Raw genomic sequence first — 27,368 nt, forward strand, 5'->3', positions numbered from 1 at the left:
AGAAGTATGATCTGGACTTTGGGTTTGGCCAGCAGAAGCCTGTCACAAAACCTCTGCCTCTCATCTTTAAAATATAAAATCTAGCAGTGTACAGAGGCCGCCATGACAGTGAGCCTCGGTTTCTGGTTGGCGGGAAAGGCCTATGAGGATGGGCTAACAGCAGTCCTGCTATTTACTGTGAGCTTGTGTCAGACCCTGTGTTAGTTTTTTAAAATTTAGTTTCTGAAAGATGGATTGTTCAGATTCAGTTTTCTGAATAGGTAATGCATTCCCCAGTTTCAAAATTCATGAATAAAAAAGGAGGATACAAAGGTTCATCATTTTGGGTCAGATGTTTTGAAATTCAGAATTTTTCCCTGTATTTTGGAAAGGTCAGATGGGAATACCAACATATTTTGTTTATTACTTCTAAGAAGGGCCTTGTAACCAATATGCTAATATTTCTCCAAAATGAATGAATGAATATTCACATTTAAATGGGATTACTGGAGATATAAAGAATTTTATCCACTTCAGGTTAGGTTTTGCCATCGGTAAGGGTTTTTTAAAATATTTATTTTTTAGTTTTTTAGGTGGACACAATATTTTATATTATATGGTACTAAAATCGAACCCAGTGCCTCATGCATGCTAGGCGAGCGCTCTACCACTGAGCCACAACCCCAGCCCCATGAGTAAGTTTTGATACCAAGCAAAATAAACTTTTTTGATTTCAAAATTGTGGACAAGAGATTATGGATCTGTAATAACTAAAATTCTCCCTCTTACTCTTGTCCCCCAGCCCATCCAGATAATACCAGTTTCTTATATGTTCTTCCAAAGATACTCTGCATCTGTGCAAATATGCATCACTGTGCAAATGTGCCAAGTTCCCCGTACACATAGTCCCGTCCTCACTGCAGCCCTGACTGAACCTAGTTATTTTCCATATTTTATACATAAAGCTCAGAGGGGCCAGGTTTCCTGAATAAGGCCACAGGTACTAGTAAATGGCACATAGGATTCACCCTAGAACTGCCCACCTCAAAAGCCCAAAATCTTTTAATGGGTGTGTTGAGACTAGTTACCCTTCATGTAATTATTATTATGTTCAGATTTAGATTTAGCATTTTATTATTGATTTTCCAATTGTTCCCTTTATACTTTCCCATTTCCTCTTTCTTGTTATTACTTCATTTTAATTTATTTTTGACTATTTTTTTAAAATTTTGTTTTAGTTGTAGATGGACACAATATCTTTATTTTGTTTATTTTTATGTGTGCTGAGGATCAAACCCAGTGCCTCACACATGCTAGGTGAGCATTCACCCACTGAGCCCCCGCCCCAGCCCCTTGACTATTTCTTTTTGTGCAGTTCTTTTTTTTAGTGGTTTCTCAGAAAGATTTCAATATACATAACTTTTCACAGTGTACTTAAAAATAACATCTTACCATTTCAAGTGGAATGCAGAAACTTCACCAGTGCACACGCCCTCCATTTGCCATCTCTATCTCACCGTTGTCACAGACTATATTACTCTGAAAACCCTATCCCAGAATATCATTAATGTTTGCTTTCAACTATAAAACACACCTCAGAGAGCTCAACAGAACATTCTATTACATCACCCAGTTATTTTCCGTTTCTATTGCTCTGGCTTTATTTCTGATGGCCTGTTTCCATCCAGTGCCATTTCTTTCTGTCTGAAGAGTTTCCCTTGACAATTCTTTTTGTTCTCATTTTCATTTCATTGAGACAATCTTAATATCCTTCAGAAATGAAGGTAAACTAGTCACAATGGACATCGAATTCTGGATTAACAATTCGTTTTTTCTCAACACTATAAGAATATTGTTTTACTTTTTGTAATCTCCATGGTTTCTGATAAGAAATTAATAATCAAATTCTTATTTCCTGTGAGTAACATACTGGTTTTCTCTAGTTGCGTTCAAGGTATTTGCCTTTACTTTTCCACAGTCTGTGACATGTGACATCCTAGGCATGGACTTCTTCAGCTTTATCCTACTTATAATTTGCCAAGCTTTTTAGATCATTGGTTGATTTCCTTTGCTAAGCGGAGGTTGTCAGCCATGATTTTCTTTATATATTTCTCTCTGCTGCACTTTCTCTGTGCTCCTTCTAGGACTCTAATGGCCCTAACGTGAGACCTTTTATAATTGTCTCACAGGTTTTCCCAGACTTTTAAAAATTTTTCTCTCTGTTGTTCAGTTCTGTAGTTTTTACTGCTCCATCTTTAAATTAATAGACTCAAGTCAAATCGATTCATCCAATAATGGAGTAATTTTGTTGTATTTTTCAGTCCTAAAATGCCCATTTCATTCTTCTTTATATCTTCTATTTGCCTTTGTCTTCCTATCCATCATTCATTTCAAGACTATGTACACCTTCCCGTCTTGTAGTATTTTTATAATAGCTGCTTTAAAGTCTTTGTCAAATAATTCTAACATGTGTGTCATCTTGGTATTGGCATCTGTTGACTGTCTTTTTGTGAGCTGAAATTTTCTTGGTTCTTTTACGCCCAGTAATTTTGGACTTTATCCCAGACATGGTGAACATTTTGCTATGAAACTAAGGGAGAATCTTGGTATTTTTATTTTAGCAGGCAATTAACCCAGTTGCATTTGGGCTCCAGCTTCTGGTTTCAACGTCAGTTCTGTTTTTAAAGCCTTTGTGGTACTACTAAGATCTGTGCCATGTATGTGCTATCGGGGGGTCAGTCGGGGACCTGGACGGTGGGCTCTCCTGGGGCTCTAGCCTGGAAGTGTTTGACACACTGTTTCAGGATCAGATCCGCTTATGGACAGTTTGCAAGGAAGGCCAGGAGTTCGTTCTGAGCGCCTTCCTCTCTGTTGTCTTTTGGTACTTTTCCAAGGGGATTTTTAAAAATTTTAAATGTGAATAATACAAAGTCCCCTTCCTTGACAGAACCCCCAGTGGCTTCCCACTGCCCGTGACCTTGGCCCCAAGGCTCTATGTAACTGGCCTGCGCCAACACCACTGTGGCACCTCTTCCCTCTACCCAATGGTGTACTGGGTTCCAGCCACTTGGACTTTCTCTTCCTTTGTTGAAAAATTAAAGCCATGGTCATCATCTCTTCTGAAAGTGCTGACATACATGTCAGGAGGAGAAAACACTAAGGCTGAATCCGGCTCTAATGCTCATGAGCTGCACTGCTTTGGGCAAGCTCATCAACCTCTTGTGCTCAGTTTTCTTTTCTAGGAAATGAGGATAAGGACAGCAGCTGCCTCCTTGTCTTGTTATAAGGATTAAGAGGGACTAGGTTTACATGTATTTTACACTTAATGTAACTCCTGGACAGTTAGGACTCATTTAATATTAATCATGTTAGCATGTTAACTGTCACAATCTTATTGGATTCCTTCAGAGAAAAAAAAATCTGGGGGTTCCAACCAGGTCGTTTTTCAAAACATTCTGATGGCTCCCAAGGATCACCCAAGGATGGAATCAGCCCCGCAGCACACACTGCCCCTGGGGTCGGGTCCTGTGTTTATTTGCCTTTTCTCCCTTTACATGCTGGCACAACGTTCTCTGCCCACCAACGTACACACAAGATGGTTTCATGGCTCCACTGGTACCCACTTTTCCCTTGGCCATAAAAGCCAATTTCCCCAATGTCATAATGTTTTTCTTGGTCTTTTAAAGTTTGGCTTAGGCATTATCTCTGTGAAGTCTTTCCTTCTATCCTGTCCCACTTCAGGCTAATTGCTCTTCTCTGAATTTCAGCACATCTCAGACATATTTCTGTCACTGTTTTTTAAAAAAGACTTACGATATGGACCAAAAAGGCAATTAGCCATTCCTTGAAGGTTGGGCCATATCTCATCGTGTATTCCGTGCCTAGGGACACATGAGGGACACTTAAACAAAATGACTTGGGGAAAAAAGCAAAGGCTTTAGTTAGCCTCAAGTTCCAATTCTGGCTTCACCAATTAATAGCTCTATGACCCTGCGGAAGTCACAAGATCTCCAAGGCCTAGTCTTTTCTTCCATAAAATACAGATAATATTGTCTATTTCTCAGGACTGTCACAGACATTAAAAGAGAATGTTTATTGCAGCACCCTGCCTACTACATCACAAAGCAGTCAAGAAGTAGAGCCAATATTCTACTATTATTATAACACAACTTTTGCTTCTTACTGGCTGTGATGAAGCTAACTGTATAAGAACCTCAGCTTCCTTGCATGTTAAATGGAGATAGCTCTTACTGATCTGATGGAGGTGTTGAGATATTAAATAAGAACATGTGGATAAATGCCTAGCAGGTTGTCGAGAACAGGTAGTGCTCAATAATTAAACACGACATATAGAAATATTATTGAACTCACTTTGCTGTCCATGGGGAAGAACTATAAGGTTCAAGATTATTTGGCTTCAAGAGGAAAAGAAAGAGTAAAATTTAGGAATAAGTAATATTAGTTTCACAAGTAATAAAAAATGAAAATTATTCAGGTGGCATATGTAGAAGATATTCTTTTCAAAATATGCTACTGAATGAACTGGCTACCAATATGGAAAACTATGAATTCTGTCCTGCACATAAAAATTTATTCTAAGTGGATTGAAGATCTAAAAAGGTAAAATGACAAACTTCTTAAAGAAAATATGTTTCTTAAACAAATCAAAACAATTATCAACTATATAGGGAAAGACTAATAAGCTAGATTCTATTAAAAATCTAGAATGTTTTAATAAAAAACCCACCATGCACGGAGTAGAAAGACAAGCCACAGTGGGAAGAGAGATTCATAATATAAATATCTGGCAAAGTTCAGAATATATAAGGAATGCCTGCAAGTCATAAAATGCCAGGTGAACCAACAGAGAAAATGGACAAAAGATTGAATTATATCTTCACAAAAGAAGAAATCCAAATAGCCAGCAAATCCAAACACAAATAAACAAACATCCAAACAAACAAAAACTTTAAAAAAAAAAAAAAAAAAAAAAAGACCTCTGGCCTCTACTTTTTCTTAGAAGCCTTTGGCTTTTTCCACTGTGTTGCCATCTGCGTTGAGAGTGCAGAAGCCGGGGTGGGTGAGCAGCTAAGGTCTCAGCATGAACCAAAGCAGTAGCGCCACCTAGTGGTCACATGCCTCCCTCACATCGCCCCCTCGCTTCCTGGACAGATGAGTAAACATCAATTTTTTAAAAATTTCAATCTCAATTTTTGAGTACATGTCTTTTTAATATTGTGTGATGACATGGGAAATACTGTATACACACAGCACTTCTATTGCATATAGTTATCTTGGAAAAAAAGTACTCATGCAGTTGTTTAAGTTTTTACCTGAACTGCCCATTTGTGCAAGGAAAACTGTTTCTACTAGAAAGAATGACAAACCATGATTACTTGACTTGGCAGTTGATATTTTCTCCAAGACAGAGTGTCCTGTTACTGGGCTGGGGTTGTGGTTCAGTGGTAGAGTGCTTGCCTAGCATGCACAAGGCACTGGGTTCGATCCCCAGAACAACAATAAACAAACAAACAACAACAACAACAACAAAACTAAACAAAATAAAGGTATTATGTCCATCTACAACTAAAAATATTTTTTAAAAAAGTATCCTGTTACTTCAAGGAAAACAAGGGACAGTATTTGTAGTCAATGATAAAATTCAAAACTTTAAGCAAAAAATAGTCAATTTGGAAATTTGTTTCCAACATGAGCTTGATGGCATTCTAGTATTCTGATGAGAATTACCAATGAAAGTGATTTTGGGATATTATAAAATGAAATGTATCATCTTTTACCATATCTGTTAATCGATATTTTCCAAATGGCCAAATAACCTGATCTTCCAATATCGTGCATAGGGAGGGGATCCATTCAAAAAGCCGGATCCACAGTAGATTTTAATGTAACAGATGTATGCAAAGTTCACAGATATGGATTCAGATTTCACGCCACCAACCCTTCAAGAAACTATCAGTTGTTAAGTTTTGTGTAATAGCAAAGAAGAATAGACACACAAAGAATATTTGAAAAAGTTATTAAACTACTCTTTTTTCCAATAAAATACTGTGTAAAGCTTTCATAAAAACAAGTCCCCTAAAGACTGAATTTCACAGGCACAAGCGAGAATCCAGCTGGGGTGTAGTTCAGGGGTAGAGCATGTGCTCAGAATGCAGGAGGCCCTGGTTCCACCCCAGCACCAGACAGACAGACAGACAGACAAACTGAATCTAGCTATCTTCTATTAAGTCAGATATTAAATAAATTTTTTAAAATGCAAAACTATATCACTCTTCTCACTAATTTTTTTTTGTTTTGAAAAGATATTTTCATCAAAGTTTGTTATTTAGGCTAACATAAAATGGGTTGCTATTTTTAAATGCATGAGTAACTGGGTATTTTTAAAGTCTGAGTTGTGATTTCTAATGTAGTAAGTGTTGGTAGACATCCATAAGGGCTCTTTGGAGGCTCCAGTAAGTTTTTGAGAGTGCAAGAGCATTCTTGAGGCCAAAAAGTTGTGATTCACCAGCAAAGGGGGTACAATTCAAGAGTAAGGGAAGCATAAGAAAAAAAAAGTATAAGGAAACACACACACACACACACACACACACACACAGAGACAGACACTATTTACAATAAGAAATTACAAATGCTTGAAATACCCCATGGTGGTCAGACAAAAGAAGAAAAATAATAATCAAATATCAGATACTAAAAAAGATGTTTAGCACTTTAGTAAATGGATTATAAATATTAAAAAGAAAATCGAACACAAACTCTTGGGATCATTCAAAAATCACATGTAAAAACTGAGATTAATAGTGAATTTAGAATCACATAAACAAGAGTTTTATATCTAAAAGTGTATTTTTAGAGAAGCTGGCTAAGCTCAGGAAAAACTGGTTTTTCAAAACAAGGGACTATGGGCTGGGGCTCAGTGGCAGAGCGCCTGCCTCGCATATGAGAGGTTCTGGTGCTGATCCTCAGCACCACATAAAAATAAATAAATAAAAGATACTGTGTCCAACTACAACTAAGAAAATATTAGGAAAACAAAAAAACAAAACAAAACAAAAAAACAAGGAACAAGATTTGGGGCAGTTTCCTGACTATCTGAGGACAGATGAGCAAAGGGAAGTGGATGAGACTTAAAATAACAAGAATAAAAAGTTAGGCTTAGATAGAAAAACCAAACCAAATCCTTTCCTGATAGACAGTCTTTGCTCGTCTTTCCTAGAGCACTTGGGAGAGGGACAGACCTGCCATCAACGCCTAATTCCCCACTCCAGTGGCCCTTCCTCTCCAGCTGTACTTCTAACCCAGAGCACCCAGCATCTAACAGCAGCAGGACACAAACCCAGTGGCAGATAAGGCTCCCTCAACAGGCTCTAGACACAGCGCACCCACACTCTGGAAGACAGACGTCTCTATCTAATGTTAGGGCAGACACCCGACTTGGGTGTGCATTTGAAGGTTTCCAGGTGTGAGACAGGTAGAATGTGGGTGTGTCAGTGCACCGGCCAGGGATATACCTCGATGGCTGCTCAGGGTCTAAAAATTTTTACTTCAGGTCTAAAAATCTCCCCCCTCAACTGCTCTCTGGGAATTATTTTCTTAAATCTTGCCACCGTACTCTAATTAGATCACAGCCAGAGGACTTCATAGGGAGTGAGGACATCTGGAGGCCCAGCTCTGCCTCTTTATGAATGGCTGGTGACCTTAAGCAGGTCTTACTTCTGTTCCCTTCTGTGAAATAGGAGGTTACATCAGATACACCCTTCCCAACTTTTTCAATCACTCCTTATTGTTCTCCACTCTCACAACAGGACCTAATATTTTCAAAGATGTTTGCCAAATAGGCTTATCTCCTATTACTTAAATAGAGGTATATAATTGCAAATCAGAGTAAAAAAGCAATGGCAGTTCACATTTATCGAGCGCTTACAAGCCCCACAGGGAACTGTCCCTTCTGCCCTGTCAACCCCAGCCTTACTACTCAGCGTGGGCTCCAGACTGGGAAGTGCTCAGCTAGAGACTAAGGTCCCTGGTCTGTTGCCTTCTTCAGAGCAGAAGCCTGCAATCTAATGCTGCCAATCTAACCTGCAGAGACCCTGGATGTGGCTCCCTCATGCAGCATGCTGTTTTGGACAACTTCTAAGTTGTCGGAGAGGTCAAGACAAAATGAAACACAAGGAACACTGGAATGTATCCCCTTCCCAAAAGTCCTTCTACATCTTTGCATTTTGCCAAAAAGCCTGGGTCCAGGCCCTGTACCAAGAGCTCTGGAATGAACAGCTGACTCAACGCCTGGGCAGTACCCTCGACTGCTGCATGCAAGCCCCAGAGAAATGACCTGGGACAGACTCCAGCTGTGCGCGGCCTCTGGAGAGGAGACCACGCAGCCTTCAGAACCACCTGTGTCTCCCTTTTCTGCCTGGATACACCAAGACTTGGACTGTTCTGTTGAAGACATTTGGAGGCCAGGGAGGTGGCAGAGCGGCCGGCTGGGGAGGATGGCTGGATCCTGCAGCAGAGGCACGGGCCACCTGTAGGGGACTGTACTCACCAGGGAGGCTGCCGGCTGGTGTGCGGATGGTGAGAGGGAATCCGGAGGGGGTCCACCTCTCTGGCTGTGGCAGGGGGGAACTCCCGATGGGGACTGCTCACACTAGCCTTGTCCCACTGCTCATGGATGGGTGAGATGATTCCAGACAGGATCCGAGACCGGAGCTCCTCACTGTTCTTGTAGGTCCTGCGGGAAGGAGATGAGGAGTCAGTAGCTTCTCGCAGTCCTCTGGCAACCCTGCATGCCGTGTTCTGGCAGCGGCGGCGGGGGCGGCCGTGATGGCCCTTGGGCTGTCTGCAGCGGTGGGATCGGGCCGTCCGGCGGACCTGGGTGAGGGGGGCAACAGCCCGGCGCTGTCTCCGAGATTTGGGCCTAAGCTTCTTAGGCATCTGAGTTGCCCCTCCTCACTTACCACCCCATTAGAAAGAGGTGAGGGTGTGGGGGCACAGGGCCTGGACTGGCTGCCTCTGCCTGCACCCCACCCCTCCTGCAGCCTCATTGTGTGTTCATCACCCCGTGTCATGGGAAGGGTCATGGAAGGGTGAAGCTGTTCCTGATCTGGGCTCTGTGGGCTTAGGGCCCACTGCTGTCAGGAACTGGGGGTCACTGGGAAGGCTGATCCTATCTTCTGTCCCTTCCTGCCTGGGGCTCCTTTTTCTGCCTGAGAGACAAGCAACGGGGTGCGGCTGAAGCGCTGGGCAGGCTGGGACTCCAATCTCCTGGGGTTTTACCACGAGCCACGGTCTGGGCCACAGGGCAAAGCACATAACTGAAATCACACAGAATGTGTTCCCTGACCATACGGAGTCCCATTAGCAATGCAACAAAAAGGAAGTCTTTAAATACAGGGACATTAAACAAAGCACACTTCTAGATAATCCAAGAATCAAAAAAGAAGTCCTGAAAAAAATTATACCATACTGAATTAGAATGAGAACAACATATTAAAACATGTGGGGTCTAGCTAAGGACTGCTGAGAGGAAACAATCACATTCAGTGCGTGCATCGGAAAACAGGAAAGGCTTCAGATCAATAACCAAAATTCTGACCTCAAGAACCTGGAAAACGGGCTGGGGAGATAGCTCAGTTGGTAGAGTGCTTGCCTCGCATGGACAAGGCCCTGGGTTCAATCCCCAGCACCCTCCCGCCCCCCACACACACAAAGAAGAACCTAGAAAAAGGAAAGCAAATTAAACCCAAAGTAAGCAGAGGTAAAGAAATAAGTAAGAAAGAAACCAGTAACACTGAAAACAATACGAGAAAATTAATGAAACAAAAAGTTGGTCCTTCAAAAAATGAATAACATTGACAAACTTCTATTAAAATTGACAAACATAAAAAAAGATAAGACACTAAGAATGAAATGGAATATTATAAAAGATCTATAACCACTGAAAGGATAAGCGAACGCTAAGAAAAACTTAATCCAAAAACTTAGAATAACTGATTCTTCCTAAACTATAACTAAAACATTTCTGAAATATATAATCTAAATAGTTCTCTTAGAGTAACTGAATTCATACTTAAGCAAGCCCTTCACCCAAATCTTCAGTTGTAGATGATTACTTTTAAGTCTACAAGAATTTACACCAATTTTACTGTTGCTCCCAGAAAATGTAAGAGGAGAGATCGCTTCCAAAGTCAGTTTATAAGTCAGCATTAGTCGAATATCAAAATCAGACAAAGTACAAAAAAAAAATCCCTACAGACTAGCATCACCTATGAATTTAGAAGCAACCCCCCCAAACAAAACATTAATCAACTAAATTCAAAAAATCTAAAAATTATATACCATAGAATTTATTCTAGATATGCAAGGATAGTCTAAAAATCACAAATTAATCCATGTAATCTACCATATCAATAAACTATAAAGTTCATATGATCATGTCTATTGTACAGAAAGAACAGTGGACACTAATTGATAGGATAGCTGGGTGTGGTGGCACCCGTCTGTAATCCCAGTGACTTGGGAGGCTGAGGCAGGAGAATCACAAGTTTAAGGCCAGCCTCAGCAACTTAGCAAGATCCTGTCTCAAAATAAAAAATAAAAAAGGCTAGGGATGTGGTTCAGTGGTTAAACATGTCTGGGTTCAACCCCTGGTACCAAAAACAAACAAACAAACAAAACCCAACAAGATAAATCCATTCATGATTAAAAAAAAAAAAAAAAAACACCTTAACAAATTAAGGAAGGAGGGAACTAAGAACAGAGGAAAACTTCCTCAGTTTAGTAAAGAGCACCAACAAAACACCCACACCTACCAAGACACCTACTGGTGGAGAACCAAACACCTTGCTCCTAGTGTTGGGAACAAGGGTAGACATTCTCTCACCAACTTATGTACCCTAATACAGGCACTTCAATAAGGCAAGAAAAAGAAGACACCTAAAGATTAGAAAGTGAGGAATAAAACAGTCTCTATTTGCCTATGACATAACAGACTACCTTGAAATTCCCAACAAAATCTACCAAAAAAATTGCAAATTAAAACCTTTATAAGACATCACTGCACATCTATCAGAATAATCACATATAAACAAATGCTGGCAAAGATGCAAAGATGTGCGTCATGTGCACACCAGTGGTGGGTACAAAAAGGAACAGACACTCTGGAACAAAGATTTTGGCTATGTCTTATAAAACTAAACATGAGATTATCATTGTTCTCTTAGGCATTTATCCCAGAGACACGAAACTTACCACCACCCATAAGCTTGGGCAGGAATGCTCACAGCACTTCTATCTGTAATAGCCCAAAGCTGGAAACCGTCCAGGTGTCCTTTAACCAACAGATGGTTAAGTTATGGCACATTCACACCATGAAATACTGCTCAGCAAATAGAATGAACAAATATTAATGTACATACGACTCAGATGGACCACAAGGATATTATGTTGAGAAAAGCCAATCTCAAAAGATTACACGTTATGTAATTCCATTTATAAACGTCAAAATGTTTGAAATGAAAAAAATTCTAGAAATGAGAACAAATTCCCAGGGGGTTAGAAAGTTAAGGTTGGGTATAGCTACAAAAGAGCATCAGCAGAGATCCTTGTGGTGATGAAAGTGTTTGGCTTCACTGCATCTAGTTAACAACCTGCGTGTGATACTGCAGGATAGTTCTGGAAGACGCAGCATATCACTGAGTAAAATGTAAAATGGCTACAAGGGTCTACTAAGAACAGAGGAAAACTTCCTCAATTTAGTGAAGAGCATCAAGAGTTTCTTAGAACTGCACATTAAGTCCACAATGATCTCAAAACAAAAAGTTTCATTAAAAATCATTATTATTATTGTAAAGCTGTAAAGTGACTTGGAGATACAAGGTTAGGCGGGAGTTTCAGGCTTCTCCAGCACAGGAGGCTGGGAGGGCAGGCGAGGAGCTGGGCGGAGGCCGGCCTGGGTCCTCCGGCCACAGCAGCTCCGCTCTTACCAAAGCCAAGCCCGAAGAGCCTCACCGAGGAGAGCTCCACCAGCAAGAAGCGCACAGGCTGCGATGGCTGCGCAGGTCTGGGAGCCCGTGGCCCATGCCTCCATGCCTCTGCCCCCCCCCACCACACACACACACACACACACACACACACACACACACACACGGGGAACCTGGGCCACTCTGCGGCTTCCCGCCCCATCGTGGTGGGGATAAAGCTCACTGCTCTCCTCTTTCCATCAGAGGAGCTGTGTGACTCGGTAGAGGCTGTGTCCCTCCAGGTAGGTGTGTATCAGTAGAACTTGGGCCTGACAGAAGAACGCCAAGTCCTGGATTGGGTTTTGGTGGTGGCAAAAGACCACCCATCATCCCGTCTGACAGAGAAAAGGCATGGCAGAAAGGACCCAAGTAGGCCGACACTCCTTCGAAGTCACAGCGTACCCATGGAGGGGCACAACAGGGTCCTACCAAGAGGAGGGAAGCCGGCTGCAGTGACTAAGGGAGGGCCAGATGGAGGAAGGAGGCGGAGCAGCTGCGGCTGAAGCTGAGGGGAAGGGCTGGGCGTGGTGAGGTCTCCATGGAGACGATTCCTGGAGATGGAGAGTTTTTCATTTGCATATTCCTAGAGCTGGTCCAGACTGGCTCTCCAGGGCTGCTCCTCCTGTTCTCAGTACACCGCTCTGGCAGTGCTACTGCGGCTCTCACTCCACAGTAATCAAACAGGAAAACAGAACAAGACAGAACATCCTCCCCCACACACAAACCCCAGGAACCAGCGAGCGTATTCAGAAAAACAACTCTCCCTGGGCTTGCAGGGATATTCCAGGCTCTAATGAGCGTGAGCGGCCTGGACAGCTCCTGGGTTCTCCCATTGGTTTTGTCAATCTCTCTCCCAGTGGAATTCTAGAATGAAGTCAAGAAAGAGACCACATTCCAAATGGCCTTCTCTTAGCATCAAGGGGACCAGGGGTCAAGCATGTGCATCACCCAGGAGAGCAGCTCTCTGCAAGGCCCAGCGCCTGGCCCTTCCTTCCTTGTCTACTTAGTATGACAACAGACAGGGTCCTGCCCTCCAGGCAGCCTCTGACAGTGGGGAAGAAAAACTCCAAGAAGCTAATCAGAAAATCCTCAGGAAATCCTACAAGACTTTAAAACCCCCATCATGGTGGCCAGGGGAGGCTTCTCTGCGGAACTGACATTTGAATTAGAGGGTTCAGTGAATGGATGGGAGTTGGCCGTGGGAGGTTGGGAAGAATGCTCTAGGCCTAGGGGAAGGGATCTGAAGAGGCAGAAGGAAAGCGGCAGGTGGCTCAGATGGACAGGTATGGGAAGGAGAGTGAGAAGGCTGGGTGGGGGTGGACCTCAGGCTTCAAGGCCCATCAAGGATTTTGTTCTTTATTCTGGAGCTATGAATATTCACTGATGGGTTTTATTTTTAAGAACTAAAAATATTTTTTTTCTTACTGTGGTAAAATTTACCATCTTAAGCACTTTCAAGTGGAAAGTTCAGTGACAGGAAGGACACTTGCACTGTTGTCCAACCATCACCAAAGCCCCTCTCCAGAACATCTTCATTTACCCAAACTGAAACTTCACACCTTTTTTTTTTTTGACAGTAATCCACATTTGACAGTATTTTAATTTTCTAAAACTCCAAAAATCTGTTAACATTTATGTAAGTTTTATTCAAGAGGTAATATTTAAGAAGAGGTGAATTCTAAAAGAAAAATTTACCAATTAATCACCCTACAGTAAAAAGTAGAAGTGGGTACCACTTATGACACATAAATAAATTCCACCTTAACATTTCTGAATAAAGCTGTAATCACTTCTCTGTCATTTAACTTTTGATATTTAATAAGGCTATGCGAATCGTGTTCAGAAACTTTGAGAACACACACAAACTTCAAATAGAAGTACCACCTAGGATTTTCACTTCAGCTGAGTACCTAGGATCTACAACTTAGGATTGCATATTACTATACGATTTCAATTTGAATCACCTTCACTATGTTCACCAAAATTATTTTTTAAAATAATTAGATCAGGGCTGGGGTTGTGGCTCAGTGATAGAGCCCTTGCCTAGCACATGTGAGGCCCTGGGTTTGATTGTCAGCACCACATAAAAATAAATAAATAAAATAAAGGTATTGTGTCCAACTACAACTAAAAAATAAATATTTTTTAAAAAATTAGATCAATGTTTATTATGACTTTATAACTCAAATTATACTTCTCAACATTTAACATGGTGGATTCAAAAATAAATATTCAATGCCTCAGTTCTAAATTTTCTTTCAATATAATCCACATTAATAACAAATCTTAAGAGCACCATCTGAAAATAAAGCAGTTTTTTTTCTAAAACTTGACGTTACATTACAGATTGCATTCTGTTCTATAATTCTGGTAATCTTTTTTGGTAATGAAACAAGGCCTTAGGATGATTTGTTTCTTGGGAAATCTTAATGGCAGTCACTCAATAAATTCAGTCATTCTTGAAGTCACAAACACCCAAAATTGTTGTTGGCAATGACCAAGTTTCTGGGTTTTTTTTTTTTTTTTTTTGGTGGTTATTGCTTTAGTTGGCAATATCTAAATTTAAGCAAAGAACATCTCCCATTAAGCCTTCCATGAAATATTACAAAATTCATACAGAAGATAGCTTCATAGACGCTAGCTACAAAGCTGGTGTTTTAAATAACTCATCCTTGAAATGGGTGCAATGTTTAGAGGATATCCAATAACTTTTTTGTTCTAAAAATATATGCCCCTACTTTTCAATGTTCCTATTCAATAAGAGACTTGAGAAGCTTAACAGTTTTGCTATAAAACCCACTCTTCTTAACAAACCAAAACGTAAAAGGAAACCTTAATAAAGGACATATTTTTCACAGTTCACAATAAGTAAAAGTGCACTAAGTGTTTAAAAACTACATGTGACTATTTGGCATAGGTCATCTTTTAAAGGCTTTTGGAGGGTCCCTGATATTACTAATTATTAGCAGTTCCTGGTAGCTGTGGTTTGATAAGTGCCTGGACATTGCTTCTACCAGCATATGAAAGTTGGTATCCCCTTGATTAAGGGCCAGTTTGAAGGCCATTTCCCACTGATCCAAATGTACCTGTACCTGTTACTATTCATGGAATCAGTCTTCTGTTCACTGTGAGCCCCTCTGTTCTGCAGTCCTTGATAATCTGGGCTGGGCTGGGCTCACTGAAATTTGACACTTCTGAATAAACCATACAAATTCTCCAATTTTCTGAAGTTCACTGCCCCCTCCCCAGTACAAAGCATCCACATCTTTTCCAGGTCCATAGACACTATCCCCTGGTTGAAGGAGACCCCCCATCTAAGCCCACACGGAACAGTGATGCTGCCTGTTTTATCTGCTGATTTGCACATCTCACTTCAAGGTCATCCTGGATTATCTCCAGGACAATAAAGTCTGGGGTTAATATCTTTTATAAAAAGAGGTGGGATGTTGACCCCACTTATATAGAGTAATGAGCGGGGACAAGGCTTCCTACCTTCCCAGGTCAAGGCAAGGGTGGAGGGACAACTGGGGCTGGGGTGGCCCAAAGAGAACTGTTGGGTTTTTACGGTGAATTTAGTTTCTGAGAAACTGTCATTTTGCTTTTCACATCCCCTTCCCACACAGAGGTTCAAGTTTCTCCATGTTCCCTCTCTTGCTTCACAGTAGTCATCCTAATGGGCATGAGGTGGTATCCCTGGACGCTTTTAAGTAAGAGTTATAATCATGATCTAATCAATCTTTTAAAAAGACGGGTCCTACCACCATGTGGGAAAGCCACTAAGGGTGGGTAAGCAGGAGGGACGTCCATAAAGGACCTGCTCAGAGTCTGCATGGAAGAGGGGAGAGACAAAGAGCAGGTGGCCTGAATGATGCAGGTGGGTGGTGTGGAAGTCTGAGGAGTGAGTCCAAGGTGGTTACTGCTGACGAGACAAATCAACACAATAGGGGTCGTGGGCCATTCCTAGTTCAGTTAATCTTTGATGACGGTGAATTTATAGTGATGCAAAGCTTCCTCCAGAATCCTGAGGTCAAAAAGGATGGGGGAAAAGTTGTTCCTAAAATGGAATAAAGTAAACAGATAACTCCAGTACACTGATTTAAAAAAAATATTAATCTAAGTTTTGAACATAATACTTTTGACTACATACATTCTCGATAGGAAACAGTCAAAGAACAAAAAGAACTGGGAAGAAATCACATCTGGATCTGTATTTAGTGGGCTTAATCTTGGTAGACAGTGGTGGGCAGTTCAGAAACTGCAAATTTTCGGATCAAGTGAATGAGTAAATAAATTGATGCTGTTGGGAATCAGAGTTCTTGCTGCAGGAGAAGGGAAATGTAAGTTTAGAATAAGAAGAATCCTGTGATGTTAGATTTAAAACAGAGGTATCAGTTTGAACTCAAAATCTAATGAAAAAAATTATTCCTGGGCTCTATTCACTCAAAGGGCACAGAAGCTATGACACCTTCATATTAATGAGCATGCCTGGGGCCCAGACTTTGGATTTTAAACACTATTCTCCACTAAGAGAAATTATGGCTCTCAGGGGAATGGTTGATTCCCAGCCATAGGCAAGGCAAGCACAAGGTACACTCAGAACATCATATTCTGCCAGAAAATAGAAAATGCTCAAGGATGTTGTCAAAAGGATAAAGGAGGCAGCTTGCAGTGACTCCCACTCTGGGACAACTTAAACATTCAAAGACTGATAAAAAAGAATCCAAATCCACCAGTCTATACTGACATTTAATAAACTAAAAATAATGGGGCAGGAAAAAAAATGGTAACTAAAAATGTAGAAAAAAATGATAGACATAGAAAATGACTATTTTATAATCATCTCTGTAACAACGGATGCAGGCAAGAATCATATATAGATGTTGAATCACTGGGCAAAAGACCGTCAGGAAACAGAACATCCATAGGCTGCTAACAGGATCCCAGATTATTTATTAAACACAGATGCCCTATGACACAGAAATCTGGTGGACACTGTCTTCACCACATGATCAAATTTAAGAACACCAGTGATAAGACAGACTGGGTCCCGGATGTGAAGCACTGAGGAGGACACGGCTCAACTATGAACTGTTGTTCTCAGCAATGTTCAACCTGAATCTAACGAGGCAGAAACAACTGGATGAAGCCAATCATATGGAAACGATCTGCACATATTGCACAACCAATCTTGAGTCTTCACAAATGTCAACATGAAGGCTGGGGGTAGGTATGTCTCTGTCTTAGTGCACTTGCCTGGCATGCACGAGACTCTGTGATTCAATCTCCAGCACCAGAAAAAACAAACAAGTTATATACATACTGTGTGTGTTTGTGTGTGTGTGTGTGTGTGTGTGTCTGTGTGTGTCTGTCTGTCTTGAAAAGCAACAAAAGGAAAGTCTAGGAAACTGCTGGAATAAAGGGAAGTAAAGAGACATGAAAATGCAACGTGTGATTTGGGGATGGATGGATGGATATGGGAAAACTAAAGGAGCAGCTACAGAGGACGCTGTTGGGATGACTGCGGGAATCTGATCTTGGGCTGAGTATTAAATGACAGCATTGTGTCAGTGCTGCACTTCCAAGTGTGAATACGGTATTAAGGTCAGGTCAGAGGATGCCCTGTAAGAACAAGGAGATGCACGCTGCAGTGTGTAGGGATGAAAGTTCATGAAATCTGCAAATCATTCTCAGATGGTTCAAGGACAACAAAAAAATTTAAGAAAATTAAGCAAAAGTGGCAAAACATTAAAAATCGGCGAATCTAAGTGATGGGCAATTGGGTGTTCACTGAGTATTTTTGCAAACCATTTCTTCTGTGGTGCTGCACATTTCAAAATAAAAAAGTTTAGGATTTAGAATGAGAAAACAAGCAACAGACTGGAGAAAATATTTGCAAAACACTTGTCATATAAAAGACTGCTAACCAAAATATACAATGAACTTCTAAAACAACCCATTTTAAAAGTGAGCAAAGGATCTGCACAGATACTACATTAAAGAAGAAATATGAACAGCAAATAAGCATAAGCAAAGATACTTCCCAACATGTCTCCAAGAAACTGAAAATTAAGCAATGAGGGTACCACCGTTAGAATGGCCTAAATCTAAAACACTGACAAAGGTGCAGAATGACATGAGCTCCCGCCTTCAATCCTGGGGGGATGCAATGGTGCAGCCACCTTGGAAGACAGTTTGCATGGAATCATATTCCAGCTGCACGACCTTCTGAAAAGGCAAAACCATGGAGACAGTAAAAAGACCAGTGGTTGCCAGGGACTGAGGGAGGGGAACGTACACGCAGAACACAGGGTTTTTATGGAAGGGAAACTACTCCACATGATTCTGCAGTAGTGGCGACACGGCATTACACACCTGCCCAAACCCTCAGAATGTGTAACACCAAGAGTGAGCCCTCATGTGGACTCCATGATGTGGGATCATGATCTGTCACACAGGTTCACTGACTATAACGGAGGCATCATTCTGGTGCCAAAAGAAGAGGGGGGAGGCACAGCATCTGTGGAGTGGGGGTTCATGGGAACTCTGATCAGGCATAGGTCCTGCAGGAAGCCTACTCCTGACTGAGCCAATGGCCTGGGCCCACCTTTACTCTGGAGCCACTGCAGCACTGTGGACTCCTGACTGCATCATTTTATTTCATGTGGCATTTCCTATGTGAATCCTGCCTTTAACAGAAACAAAATACTAACAAAAAACCAGAAAAGAGAATTGAGAACTGTTTGTGCTAAGGAGTGAAAAAATTTGTTAATCTCCCTTGAGTCTCTGGATGCCAAAACCTCATTCTTTATTTCTTGCCATTGGTTCTCAGTTTGGAAAAAAGACATCATTTAGAAGTACCTGTGGAAGTCACGCAGGTCTTCTGCACTGATATAATCATCCAAGTTCAGGGTCAAGTCTGCCACCTGCTGCGAGCCATATTCCTAGAAAAGTGAAATAGAAAATGAGAGACGGGGTATTTCTGGGCTAATGAGTGCATGGGTGGGAAGAACAGCATACAACCTAAAAAATACGGATGTTCAAAGAGACACCGATGAGGACTCTTTGTAATACATGACACAGTCTTCTAATGCTTGGGACTTCCTTGATGTAGAAATACTGCCTTTCCAAGGCCAGACAATCTATTTCCCAGGTTCTTTTGCAGATTGGATGCAGGTATGTAATTTTCTGGTTTGCAACTAAGAATCCTGTCTGATACAAGATCTAAATGTTCGTCAACAGAGAAAGGATAATGGAATACTATGTAGAAGTTAAAGCAAATGAGGTATACCTATGTGTGCTCCCAGATGAAGGCCTCCAAAACAGAGTGAGAAAAGCAAAGGGCAGCAAATCACATTCTGCAGGATACCTTACAACACACGGACCACAAGACAAAACTTAACAAAAAGCAAGCTACTGCCCTCCTGGTGCTTCAGTAGCAGATCACTGACATTAAAGCAAAGCACCAGTAAGGACAAAATCACAAGCTGGCATGAAAATAAAATGATGAAGTAGAGAAGCAGGATTTAGATTTTTCTGGCAGGTGGGGTGGGTAGTAGGAATGTATTTCTGAGTAAGTGACAAAAGAGGGGGAGTCAGGCAGACTGAAGAGGAGGTGGAGGCTGCGTATGTACGTGAGGTGGCAGATGGGAGAGGGTGGGGATTACAGCACAAAACATCAAGTGTACAGGTTCCAAGGCAGCAAGAACGTTGCTTGCTTACAAAGCTAAAAGCAGCCCACTGGGGCTACAACAGCCTTTCTTCCTGCATTGTCCCTGAATGGCTTGCCTTGATTTCTTTAACCTGTGGAGAGAAGACCCTCCTTTATAATCCAGGCAGCGACCATCTTTGTGCACAAAGCATTTCTATGTTTAGGGTTCTCGCCTCAGGATAAAGCTCTTGAAGTAGGGTCACTTGGCAAAGGCTTCAGGGATACTTGCAGCTCTGCAGTCACTGTTAAATGGGTTTTGGAACAGCCACCCCAATGCCCACCGCCATCCGCAAACCCCACAGGTCTGAGACTCACCAGCACATTAATGATCATGCTGGTCTCCATGGTGATGGCTTTCACAAGGAGCTTCCTGGAGCCATCCTTGGACTCATACCGGAGGACATACAGGTCTTTACTGTTGTTCCACCCAGCTGGCAGCAGCTCTGACTTCTTATCACTGGGACCTGGCTGAGAAGACATCAGGATTGAGGAGAAAGATCATGACCTCAGAACAGGGACCTATAAAGAATCTTACAGATGATCTATCTGCACCTCTCACTTCACAGACAAGGCTATGGAGGTCAAGAGAGTGACCTGTCCAAGGTCATGCACCAGTTAGAGGTCTGGGGCCCAGGTATCTGGAATGTTCTCTCCCCCCTGGCTGTCTTTATGACACAGCACTGACACCTGCCAAGAACCTGCAATCTCAGTTTAATAATCATCTCCCTCTCCATCACTGCCAAGAATAAAGCTAATTAGCTTAAGGGACACTGTGGAATTCTAAAGCACTGATTTTCAGGGTTTGGACCTTGATCCATGTGCCACAGGGTCACCAAAATGTTGACTAAAAACACCAATTGTTTAACAAAAGTTACAGACGATTTTCACATATACCTAAAATGTAATATATATACAAGATTTTAAAAAATACAAAGCGGAGGGCTGGGGTTGTGGCTCAGTGATAGAACACTTGATTGCCTAGCACATGTGAGGCACTGGGTTTGATTCTCAATACTGCATAAAAATAAATAAAGGTATTGTGTCCATCTACGACTAAAACATATACATAATATATATTTAATATATATTAATATATAACATAATATATATTTAATATATATTAACTAAAACATATACATAATATATATATATATAAAAATACATATATGGGGGGTAGAGAGAGAGAGAGGGAAGGAGGGAGGAAGGTGTATGTGGCTACAAATTGCTTAGGAAAAAGAACATTGCAATCATCACAAAAGCCTTGGGTAGCAAATCTCCAAATTATCCCTTCTTTCTCTTCAAGAGTAATACTACTCTGTATTTTTAAAAAACTTTTTTTCTCACTTTTCCTATAAGTTGTATTACTATACATGCAACCATAAAAATACAGTTTCCAATGTTTCTGAATTTAACATGAACAGCATCACTTCCACCAGTTGCCATTTTCACGTGACTCTTTTTAAGAGATTAATCTCTGCCAGTGCTTCAATGCTTTTGCTATAGCTGATTCACATTCACCACTACGTGGCGCTCCACTGTGCGAATGGGCTTCAAGACTCGCTCACTGGCTGGTGGAGACAGACAAGTTTCCAGTTCACTTACTTTGCTATTATAAATAATGCTATGAACATCCCGGACACACCTGTCACACATTTGAATTAATTTCTATGCCTGGAGGTAGAACCTTTTATTGATAAGATAAAATCAAATTGTTTACTAAAGAAGTGACAATGTCCACTGCCACTAGCCCTGGGGAGAGCCCCTGCTGTTCCACCTGGTCAGCAACACTGTTTTCATCTGACTTTTTCATCTTACCCACCCTCACTGGTGTAAAATGCATCTTACTGTGAGTTATGATGTTTCTCCTTTCTTTTCCTTTTTAGACAACTTGGAACTTTACTTTCACACACTAAAGTTTGAGAAATAGTTCAACTCATTTCTACAGTAAAAATGAACAGTGATTTCTGGGGGCAAGGGGGAGATTTCTTAAACAAGATCTATACAAGATAAAAATACCGCCATTGAAACTGCTGATATTTTACAGCTTCTGCTCAACAACAGGCAATATGAAGTCAAGACATCACAGCTAGGAAAAGACATTTGCTAGGCTGCAGAAAAATGAAAAGTCAGGCTGAAATAATGAGATAGCAGGGTTACACACACCTGTCAGACCGGTGTTACTCATTTGTTATTTATTTATATATGTATTTTTTACCAGACTTGTATGGGAGACCTCCAGGCACTGCTGGTGGGCATTTAAACTCCTTTAGGGAGTTTTTAAAATTTAAATAGCCCCTTTAAGGAGGAATCTGGTAGTACTTAGTAAAATTAGGTGAGTCAATATCCCATAACCCAAATTCCCTACTTCTGGAAGAATCTTGTGCAGAGATAGGACAAGGGATCTTCATCACAGCCTTGGCTAAGGCAGCCAAAGAGGAGGTAAAGGGCAAAGTACATTCACAGTGGCTTACTTTCTAGCAACCAGAATGAGCAAGGTAGATCTAATTGCAATATTACTAATCAAAGTAAAAAATATGATTTAAAATCCAGAAAAAATGAAATTTACAGATCAGCACCATTAGTGTAAACAATTTAAAAAGCACACAGAAAATGATATATGTCTTTTTTTTAAATTTCTTTTAGTTGTAGGTGGACATAATACCCTAATGTTTATTTCTACATGATGCTGAGGATCGAACCCAGTGCCTCACACGTGCTAGGCGAGCGCTCCACCACTGAGCCACATCCCCAGTACCAATGTTCATCTTTTTATGGATGCATATTTATATTGCTCAGCATGGAGCAGGCAGACTGGGAAGATCTGTATTAATAAAAGTATGATGGGAAGGAATGGGACCAGAGAAGAACACCAGCAAAGGCCAAAAACGCAAAACACACAGTAAGGACAATGGGAGGCCACAATCGAGGACTGCTTAGTTTCTCCTCTTTGGTCACCCTGGTGCTCAGGAATTCATTAGGAGGAGTGGTCACAAGTCAAATTCAGGATATCGCAATTGGCAGTGGTTTAAAAACTGGCTGGATGACAAATCAACTCATACTCCCGAAACGAAACAGAGGGACAAAAAACAAAAGTGAAACTAACCAATCGGTCCACTAAGGGAGAAGGAGAAACCATCTCCCATTCTGAACAGGGTACACTTCCTGTTACATGTTTACTGCTGTGGGTGAAGTTTTACTTCGGAAGCCAGGGATTTGATGACATGCCTTATCTTTGCTCTATCGAGGGGTCTTTTAATTTCTATTACGCCCTCGTATACAGCACTCAGCTACCAGAACTAGAATGTGGGAAACCTGGCTGCTCACCACCTTTGCTTCCAGAGTAAAGTTCTGGAAGAACGATGCCTCTTGCTGAAATGGGACCTATGTTCCCCAGAAAACAGAGGTGGCACTATGAGACAGGCTCTGGTGTTATCAAGCCAAACATGGCATTCAATTGCACCGAGGCCCTCAGCTCAAATATCAAGTGTCCCAGAAAGCTACAGTTGGAATGTAGCCAAAGTGCACAGTCATGTAGTTTGACACCCTTGGATGAAAACTCTAAGACCTGGGGGAGCTGACACTCACGCAAGGTCACAGCACATGAGATATAAAGCTGGATTTGAGATTCAGAATTCTCAGCTACATGGCTGGAGATTTTTCCCAGCCAGGTCCACCAAACTGGCCCCATGAAAATTTTTCTTGAGAAAAATCCTCAAAACCCCGGGGAGGAAACATTCTTTAATAGCTGAGTGTTCACCCCAGTGCCTTTGGGCTTCAGCCAGAGAAACGAAACAGATCGTTCTGGGCATTTTCCCTTTCTTATAATCCTTAAATCCCCACAGCACAACACAAAACCAATTCTCTAATTTAACTCTACAGCCATCTCCATCCCCTGCCACTTAACCTGCCTGACATAGCTATAAAGCTCTTATGAGGAGTGGTGCTGACTTCAAGAAAGAAATCCAAATTCAAATGCTAGACTTCAGTTGAGGCCAACAGAAGTGCTACTCTTCAGTCAAGTTTTACAGACCATCCTACTGCGCCAGAGGAGGTTAAACTAAAGAGAGCAGACAGCCTTGCTCTCTACTCAACTGTTGATGTGTTAGTCAAACAGACACTCTGGGGACACTGTTTCCCTCTTATCACCCCCAGGAAGATGGGGGCAGGAGGTAACTAGAGCAGCAACACAAACATCCTCTGAACTTGGCAAACACTATGGACTCAGCCAATTCTGCTGGCTCCAGTCTGAATATTAAACCTCAATAAACTAACAGGAAAGACACTGCTCCAGGCGGCTTCTGCTCTGAATATGAGCACCCTCAACCAATGTGAGCAGAGGTCAAGTACAACCTGAGCCTGCAGCCACTTCAGGAGAAAAAGCAAAAAGAAGCACAAATACAGCAGACTCTGTTGGCAGTCCCGACACTCATTCCTTTGAGGGCATGTAAGGTTGAGCGCTGAGGTGGACAGGGGGACAGTGCCTTCCAAAACTCCCATCCCCCAGCTCTTTAGCCTCCCCAGAGATGTGTGGAGCTGACATTTTTTTCTGTTCCACAGGAGCTTGACCCGTTACCATTAACTGAGGAGGTAGACTTTGGGAATCTGTCACAGATCTTTTTTTTTTTTTTTTTTTTTAACTACTATTGAAGTGAGATTTGTGATTTGTTTTCACATTCCATCTGAAAATTTTGGGGGCCTAGAGTATTTTGCAAGAGGGTGATGCCAGGGAAGACACTAACCCATAAGAACTGACATCCATAACCTGGCAAAGTGACAGACACAGGCGCTGACAGGATGTGCGGGGGGACAAGTGGGGGAGCAGTTCTGCAGGGTTCATATATGCCTGTGAAATGGTGAGCAGGGGGCCAGGTAAGCCCTCTGTGACAAGATCCTGGTCCTGGGGGAGAGGAGGGGTTATGATAGTGGGGCAGAGAACGAGCCGGCAGGCAATAAGGTGGGGAGGGGCTTGAGGACAGGATGGATTTGCTCCATCTGAAGAGTGCGACCAATGGGCAAGCTTCAGAGCAAATCCACGTCTTACTCCACACCCTGCCCCATCCCACACATGGGCTCTCTGAAGAACTTCCCAGGAGAAGTTAATATGAAATGACTGGGCCAAGTGAAAGAGCTGTTAAAGACTGGAAAGCCAGAGCGGAGCAAGTCAGGAGCCATAGGGTTCCTGTTGGAGGAAATGTGCAGTGAAAGGGGACTCTGACACTGGGGAGTGGGGGAAGGCAGCATCTCTCCTGGGTCCCAAGGTCTGAACTGCTGGGAGGAAGAAATGTTCCCCTGTGTGTGTGTCTGTGTGTGTGTGGGGGGGTTGCTGTTGCTGACTCTGCTTTCCAGCCTTTTCTTCTCTAGGGGTGTATGTGGGAGGGTGTGTTGTTGTTGCTGCTTGTTTCCTCCTGGAGCCCTTGTAAGCTATGAAGGATGTGTGCCCTTGGAGGTATCAGTGGGCTGCTGAGCACACACCTGGGGTCCCAGTGAAATAACTGAGACTTGGTGGGGAGGGGGGACAGAGGTCAATGATAGTTCCTGTGCTCTGATTCTGCTGATGGGGGTAGTGCTAAAGGGGTGTGGTGGTCTTGGTCCTAGTTCTATGGGAGAGAGGAATAGAAGCAGTAGCAATGATTCAGGGGGATATCTGGCTAAATGCTTGGAATGTGTAAAGCATTTGCGGGGGCGGGGAAGGAGGGTCCAGAAAGCTATAAACCTGAGAAAGATAAAAATGGGTTCGGGGCTTGAAAAATAAAGTAGTAAAAAATGAGAGGAAGGTTAAAATCTCACTGGGAGACACAAGGGGTGGGGTGGCTTGCTCCTCAGAGCTGGTCTTGGTTCTGAGAATGAGGGGACTGGGACAGCGAGGGTCAGGCCTGGAGTCCTGAGTGTCTGTGTGTATGTGGGAGTGTGGCTGGAAGGAGCAGATGGGAAACAAAGGGGCCAGGTCCAGTTTTCATAGGAAGGCTGATGTGATGGGGGTCACAGGGAAGGGACAGGGAAGGGAGACATTCGTGAGATGGGCTGAGTCCAGATGTCCTGGGGGCTCTGTGGGGACATCAACAGGCCTCCAGCTATTAAGAAGCAGAACCTAGGGATGGGAGAACAGGAGGGGCTAACCCTGTGGGGAAAACTATAGCTAGGAATCCTAACCTAACCCTCACATCCAGGATGTATGGGTACATGTGTGTGTGAGCTGATGATGACGGGGCGACTGTGCCCAGAGCCCTTCAGTAAAAGGTAAGAGTGTGTGAGCCCACCCAAAACCTCATGTTCGGATCCAGATGCCCGTGGAGGCTCGAGGTGGGAATGGGTGCAGTTTTGAGTCCGGCCTCCCCATCCCCGCTCCGTGACTGTGTGGCCAGAGTTTAGGGGGAGCAAGTGGGGTGAGGACTCTGGGGAGATACACCCTGTCTCGGGGTCAGATCCACAGAATCCTGGCCCGAGCGACCGCCAGGCGGAGCTGAAGACTTTCTGTCCCCCGGTTTACAAACCAGGCTGTGCCAGCTGCGTGGGGAGGGGTCCCGGGCCCCAGCGGCGTCAGGATCCCCCGGGCCCGGACCTGGGGCGGCGGGCAGAGGCCAGGCGCTCGGGACCAAGTCTTCGGCCTCCGGGTTTCGGCAGAAGACAGCTCCCCCCTCCCCAGCGGACGGCTCCGCGGCGTACCTGGTCGCCGGTACCCAGGCCGTAGTAGCCGTGCGTCACCACCTCCCAGTGCAGGAAGCAGACCAGCGCGTCCTGCGTGCAGGTGATGGACGGCGCCGCCGACTCGTAGAGCACCTCCAAGCCCGCCATCAGTGCGCTCGGCTCCTGCGGGCGGAAGGAGGAAGGTAACACTTCAGGGATGGCTCCGCCCACGCGTGGCTATTACTCCGCCCCGCCCTCCCGCTGCTTCTGCCGGGTCTCTCCCGGCGCCCCAAAGGGAGCTGTCCGGGGGCGTCAGAGCAGCCGCCGGAAGTAGTTCCAAACGGCAGCGCAGCTTCTCTAAGAGTGCCGGGCTGGAAACGCGAGCGGGGCACTGAAGGGTTCCCAGAGGGAGTCCGCGCACGGGGCGTGGCCTCTCAGAGCCGGGATCGCGTTCTCTCCGCAGCCTGCAGGACCGCTGCGCGCTGAGCGCTGAGTCCTGGGAGAGGACACCTCGCTGCAAACTAGACTTCCCATCCGCAAAGTGGGTGGTGCTAAGCCGGGAAACAACTTAGGAAGTGTGGGGAAAATACATTTATTAGCACGTATGCAGTGCTTGCCACGAGTCCCCTTATTCTAAATCCTTTTCTTGTCTACATTTGTTGACACCCCCCCCCAAGTGATATTATTAATACCACTAAGGAAAATCGAGGTACAAAGGGACAATTTGACCTCGACGACACTGCCAGCCAGTGAATGGCAGAAATGGTACTGGAATCTACCAGTCTGGTTCCTAGGATACCTTTTATTATGGTGTTTGTTGGGTGCTGCATCCTGTGCCAAAAGCTTACATTGTTCTTTCAACAAATCTTATGTTCTGTTATCATCCCCATTTTGCAAGTGACAAAACTGATCAGAGTTGAAGCTACTTTCCTAAGAAGATGGGAGCTGTGAAGTTTAGAACTGAAACTCTGACCCACTACCTAATTTAATCTCTCTCTCTCTCTCTCTCTTTTTTT

At 43.0% G+C, this 27,368-nt stretch overlaps 1 protein-coding gene across 2 annotated transcripts in view; it reads right to left on the reverse strand.

Annotated features, from left to right (window-relative positions):
- The window catches only part of Psmf1 (proteasome inhibitor subunit 1), a 33,457-nt gene extending 6,800 nt beyond the window's left edge, over positions 1-26,657 (reverse strand). The window contains exons 1-4 of one of the 2 annotated variants that reach the window (XM_076851645.2): positions 26,392-26,657; positions 20,044-20,196; positions 18,879-18,961; positions 8,546-8,731 (exon numbers count right to left, since the gene is read on the reverse strand). In XM_076851645.2, coding sequence (XP_076707760.2) covers positions 8,546-8,731; positions 18,879-18,961; positions 20,044-20,196; positions 26,392-26,520 — 551 coding nt within the window. In that variant the 5' untranslated portion in view covers positions 26,521-26,657. The remainder of the gene's footprint in view (positions 1-8,545; positions 8,732-18,878; positions 18,962-20,043; positions 20,197-26,391) is intronic. The other variant, XM_076851646.2, reaches the window with a different exon arrangement.
- Positions 26,658-27,368: the final 711 nt, after the last annotated feature.

The sequence above is a fragment of the Callospermophilus lateralis genome, chromosome 3 (assembly GCF_048772815.1).
Source record: "Callospermophilus lateralis isolate mCalLat2 chromosome 3, mCalLat2.hap1, whole genome shotgun sequence".
NCBI lineage: Eukaryota > Metazoa > Chordata > Mammalia > Rodentia > Sciuridae > Callospermophilus > Callospermophilus lateralis.